The 6000-nt window shown below is 47.2% G+C and overlaps 1 protein-coding gene across 1 annotated transcript in view; it reads right to left on the reverse strand.

Annotated features, from left to right (window-relative positions):
• TMEM132B (transmembrane protein 132B) overlaps window positions 1-3109 on the reverse strand; it is a 497414-nt gene extending 494305 nt beyond the window's left edge. The window contains exon 1 of the mRNA XM_058426040.1: window positions 3034-3109. Coding sequence (XP_058282023.1) covers window positions 3034-3103 — 70 coding nt within the window. The 5' untranslated portion in view covers window positions 3104-3109. The remainder of the gene's footprint in view (window positions 1-3033) is intronic.
• Window positions 3110-6000: the final 2891 nt, after the last annotated feature.

The following is a 6000-nucleotide window of genomic DNA, read 5'->3' on the forward strand; positions in this document are numbered from 1 at the left end:
AAGGGAAAAGAGAGCTTTGGAGACTCTTACATCAGCAATTAAGTGCTGTGGCCTAGAAATGACACGTCCCTTCCACTCAAATTCATTGGCCTTCATAAAACACAGGGCCTAGCGTTGATTCCACAATTCTTATTCTTGAGGGGTTTGCATGCCTAAGTTTTGCCCCTTTTCCTCAACTATAAATTCCTCATGGTAAGTTTTTAAAGATACTGATGCCTAGACTTTTCCTCAAACTATTCAAATCATCACCTGAAGTCAGGAGTCCGAGACAAGCCTGGGAAACATGGTGAGACCCCGTCTCTACTAAAAACACAAAAATTAGCCAGGCATGGTGGTGCGTGCCTGTAATCCCAGCTACTCGGGAGACTGAGGCACAAGAATCACTTGAACCTGGGAGGCAGAGGGTTGCAGTGAGCCAATATCGCAGCACTGCACTCCAGCCTGAGCGACAAAGTGAGGCTCCATCTGAAAAATAAAAAGAAAAATCAGAATCCCTGGGAGTAGGGCCTTACAATTCAGGTATAACATACATTTATAGCCCATAGCAAAAATTTTAACTGTACATCTCAAATATTTTTATTACGGTAAAATATACATAACATAAAACTTGCCACTTTACCCATTTTTAAGTATACAGTTCAGTGACATTAAGTACATTCATAGTGTTATGCAAAAGTCACCACCATTCATTTCTAGAACCTTTTCATCATCCTAAACGAAAACTGCGTACCCATTAAACATGCTCTCCCCATTCCTTCTCTCTCCCCATCCCTCAATAAGCTCTAGTCTACTTTTTGTCCCTATGAATTTGACTATTCTAGGTATTTCATAGAAATGGAATCATACAGTATTTGTCATTTTGTGACCGGTGTCTGTCACTTATGATAACGTGTTCAAGGTTCATGTACACTGTAGTGTGTGTCAGAACTTCATTCCTTTTCATATAATATTATGAAATAATATTCATTCCTTTTCATATAATATTATGAAATAAAATGTGTTCTATCCCTACAATAGAATATTATTCAGCCATAAAAAGGAATGAAGTTATTCTATCTTCTACAATATTCTATTGCAGGGATAGAACACATTTTGTTTATCATTCATCAGTGACAAAAGCTTGGGCTGTCTCTGCCTTTTGGAGATTGTGAATAACGCTGCTACAAACATTAGCATACAAGCATCTGTTTGTGTCCTGGCTTTGGATTCTTTTGGGTATATACCTAGGAGTGCAATTCCTGACTCACAGGGTAATTATAAGTTTAACTTTTTGAGGAACCCCCAGCGTGTTTCCACAGCAGCTGCCCCAATTTACATTCCCACCAGCAAGGCACCAGGGTTCCAGTTTCTCCACATCCTCACCAAAGCCCAGTTGTTTGGTACACATATATGAACTCAAGTAACCACCACAAGGATAAAGACATCTAACATTTCCTGCACCCCAGAAGGTACCCTCATGAGAATCAGTATTGTTGCAAGCTTCCCAGCAGCCAGGGTCAAGAACCATGCCCTAAACTTTTAGTGGTTCTATCTCTGGCAAGGCTGTCTAACGCTCAACCTAAAAATAAACCTCGAGTCTGAAGATGGAACATTAAAAACGACATTGTCACCTTGACAGAGTGGCTAATAATGCCCCAGCGGGCAGGAGCCCATCAATCATGGGCCGCTGCCTTCTGTTTGGAGAGCTGAGGAAGATGCCAAGATGGAAAGGAGGGATGCAGCACAGGACAGGCCGGGGTGGCTGCCTGGGCACGGAAATCCCAGCCTACACCTCCCCAGGCCTCTCCCCAAACTGGGAACAAGAAATCTAGCAGTCAGACAGAAGCGCTGCCTTCCCTGAATTCAATTTGCAAGGTCAATCATGTAAAAACCCAGGCCTAATAGAATTGTCGCATCTGCGTCACGGTCATTTACAACGCACTCTTGCCGCGTCTGAACATGAAAGCAATTATGTGATACACACTTTGGCAAGAACCTGAGGTTCCCATCAAGGGGGAGAGAAACACTGTCAAGTCAGGTTATTTAAAGAAAGAAAGAACGAAAAGAAGGAAATCCACAAAGACACATTCATTACGAAAATTTGAAAATTTCCACTTCCCTAGAAATCACATAAGAAGACTTAAGAGTCGGAATCCTTTTGAAAGCTCCATTGTCTTAAGAGTATAAATAGCATCTTTTTAGAAACACACAATTTCAATCAAGCTGGAATAATGGGAAGTACCATTCCTGGAACGTTGTCTTTTAAAATTTCATGACACATGAAATGATTCTCACTCCAAATCTAATTAGAGGCTCAAGCATATGAGAGTTTGTGACAATGTCAAAGTGCTTGGAAAACGTACATGTAATTGATCTTCTTCACTGGGGTATGATTTCTTTTAATCAATCTAGATATTCAGGAAGTACCCAAAGAAAGGACCATGAGAAACAGGGTTGTCAAAAGAGGGAGTCTCTCTATCCTTCTTGGGAGCTCTTTCCAAAAGGGCTGGCCCTAGCCCATGGGACCTTGGGCAAGTTCCTTTAACTTGAGTCTTATTCCCCATCTTCAAAATAGGGAAAATGATGACACCTACCTCCTAGGGTTATAGTCAGGATCATGGCCCTGGAACAGTGCCAAGCATATGGTATGTACTTGAGCAATGTGAGCTATTATTGGCACCAAGTGGCTAAGCCCTAACGGCTCAACAGAACCCAGCCCAAAGCCCACACAATTGTGACTCCAGCCCCTGAAGCCAGTGGTCTCAGGCCCTGTTGCAAAAGGACAGATCAGCAGACCACACAATAGAAGCCATATCCTTTAGCCACCAGACAGCCCAGGCTGACAAAAAACTTTAGCAACAGGCACAGAGGGGACCCAGGAGTCATTACCAAAACCGCAGTTCCCTCCGCCCCAGCCTGGGTGAGACATGAGCACCCATCACCTCCCTCTTCAAATGCCTTCTTTCAAGTGCCAGTTCCCACCAACAGTCCTTCAGCACTGCTTGCCTGCAGGCCAGGGACTCCTGCCCAGGCCGCTCAAGGTTTCCATCCTACCTGCGGCCTCTGATGGACCATAGAAGGGCATCTCTGCTCTCCCAGGATATTCTTCGGGGAAATAGGCCATTGATGTAGACAGGTGGCACAGTACACTGCTCACAGAGTCTGCAGCCAGGCTGCCCAGGCTCCAGTGCCCAATCCACTACTGTTGGCTGGCTGACACTGGGTGGGTCAAACTCTCTGCACCTCAGTTTCCATCCTGTAAAAACAAAGACCATAAAAGCATCTTCTTTGGGGATACTTGTGAGGTTTAAACAAGTTGATGCTTTATGTGCTCAGGACAGCCTAAGAGCTCACTGAGGGTTTGCTCAAGGAGTGGTTTCCACTCTGCTCCGCCCACACTGTAGACTTTGCGGAAACATGACTATTTTTTAGTAACCAAAGTTAATTTGTTATGAACTCCCACTCTCGCAGGGATGCAAGGTGAATCTGCCATGGGTGAGACTTCCCTTCTTTCCCCAGCGTTGTGCCTAAATTTGGGCAGAAGTGCGTCTCACCATAGCAGGGGATGGAGGAGACCTGTTCTCACTATCACCTCCCCACCGTGGTGCCCACTGAGGTGGCCTCATTGCTTTCTGGATCTACTCATCGGCCCAGGGAGGCCCTTCTGGCAGAGCCTGGGGATGACGATGATGCAGACCCCGCAGGGCTGTCTGAGGGCTAATGAATCAATGCACATGTAGCCCTTAGAACAGGGCCCAGCCCATGCTGGTGGTCATTCCACGTTAGCCACTTTGACCTGGCAATCGGGGACCCAAGGAATGTGGGCCCAGCCTTGCCTGATCTTCCCTTTTATTCCAAGAGAAGCTGTGAAATCTCCCAATTTCCAAATTGGCATTGGATCCAAATAAACAGCGATTGTGAGAAGCAAGAAAGATACAGCTGAGGGCTGGATTTGAACCCTTGGCCATTGGGTTGAGATGTCTGTCCCTTGTTGCTAAATTTGCCATTCATGGTTAGTCCCATTTTACACATGGAAGAAGTGAGGCCCTGAGTGGTCGAAAAACTTGCAGTATGACCCAGCTGGCTGAGCCAGGACTTGAACCCAGACTGTTGGATCCAGGGTCAGTCCTCTCACACTTGTGCCTTCCATTAACATCCACAGCCTTTAGATAGAGCAGGCTCCTGCTGTCCTCAGCTTCCCTGTGGCTGTACCCAACCTTCTTGTATTTACATCACCAAATCCCTGTTCCAATTACAACTGCTGTATAACTATCCCAAAATTTAGTAGCATACAACAAAAGTGATCTTATTATATTTCACAGAATCCACGGGTCAGGAATTCAGTCAGGGCTTGACTGGGTGATTCTTCTGTTCCACGCGGTGTCAACTGAGGTTACTCAATGATATTCAGCTGGCAGATGGCCGATCTGGAGGCTGAAAGATGGCTCCATTCATATTCCTGGTACCTTGGTGGGGATGGCTGGAAGACTGGGCTCTGCTGGGACTTCTGGCCACAGCACCTCCACGTGGCTTTTTCAGCATGGTGCCTCAGGGTATGAGACTTCTTTTTTTTTTTTTTTTTTTTTGAGACGGAGTCTCGCTCTGTCGCCCAGGCTGGAGTGCAGTGGCACAATCTCGGCTCACTGCAAGCTCCACCTCCCGGGTTCACGCCATTCTCCTGCCTCAGCCTCTCCGAGTAGCTGGGACTACAGGTGCCCGCCACCACGCCCGGCTAATTTTTTGTATTTTTTTTTTTAGAAGAGACGGGGTTTCACCGTGGTCTCGATCTCCCGACCTTGTGATCCGCCCGCCTCGGCCTCCCAAAGTGCTGGGATTACAAGCGTGAGCCACCGCGCCCGGCCCGAGACTTCTTAAATGGTAGCAGGCTCCTGCCAGTGAGCATCCCCAAAAGAACCAGGCAGAGCTAACTGGTTTTCCTGGTCCAGCCTGTAAGTCACTGAGCGTCACCTCCGCTATACTTTTTATAACAAACCAGTCACCAGCCCACCTAGATTGCCGGGGAGGGGATACAGACATGCCCCTCACCAAAAGAAGTGTCAAAAATTGTGCAGCTGTTTTTCTTTAACTGCCTCAACCCCTAGGTAACTGTAAAGTTCAAGAGGACAACAATTGTATAAGATGGATTTATCTTGGAAGGGGTTGCTTCTCCTCAAAAGGTGGCCTCCCACTTAAATCTCACTGATCCTCAAAACCCAATTCTTTCATCTGCATTCTGTGCAAATAAGCCTCATTTGTCTTCATGACCCGTGAACATGCAGACCCAGAAAAACTTTTTTTTTTTTTTTTTTTTGGAATTCTGATTGGGAACTCTTCCAGGCCAGAGCCAGGCAATTCTTTAATTCTCCGACCGCCCAAAACAAGGCCTGTCTTACCGATTTGCATGCATCCACCATCACTGGGGACCTCACCGCCTGAGGCAAAGGTCCCCAACCTTTTTGGTACCAGGGACCTGTTTCGTGGAAGACAATTTTTCCATGGGGAGAACTGATTGTTTCAGGATGAAAGGCATTAGCTTCTCATAAGGAGCGCACAACCTAGATCCCTGACACGCCTGCAGTTCACAATAGGGTTTCCGCTCCGAAAAGACTCGAATGCCACGGCTGATCTGACAGGAGGCAGAGGTCAGGCAGTAACACTCCCTTGCCTGCTACTCACCTCCCACTGTGTGGCGCAGTTCCCAGCAGGCCACTGGACTGGTACTGGTCCACGGCCCGGGGCTTGGGGAGCCCTGGTAAGCCATCCATAGTTAGGCAGAGAATGAGGCAGTGACCTAAGCTCACAACTCAGCCGCGGCACTTCTTCCTCACCTGGAATTCTGCCTCTTCACAAAAGCCCCATGACTGCTATTAGGTGGAGGTGCTTGTCATGCCTGAGATCCATCCTCTCCCCCTCCAGCCTCGGAGCCCTTATCCTCCCCTGAGGCACCTCCATGCGCCAAGCTCCGGTCACTTGTCTCCGACTGGACTGGCCTCTCCTCCTGCCGCCGGGCAGTCACATGAT

This window comes from Hylobates moloch, unplaced genomic scaffold, assembly GCF_009828535.3.
Source record: "Hylobates moloch isolate HMO894 unplaced genomic scaffold, HMol_V3 SCAFFOLD_12, whole genome shotgun sequence".
NCBI lineage: Eukaryota > Metazoa > Chordata > Mammalia > Primates > Hylobatidae > Hylobates > Hylobates moloch.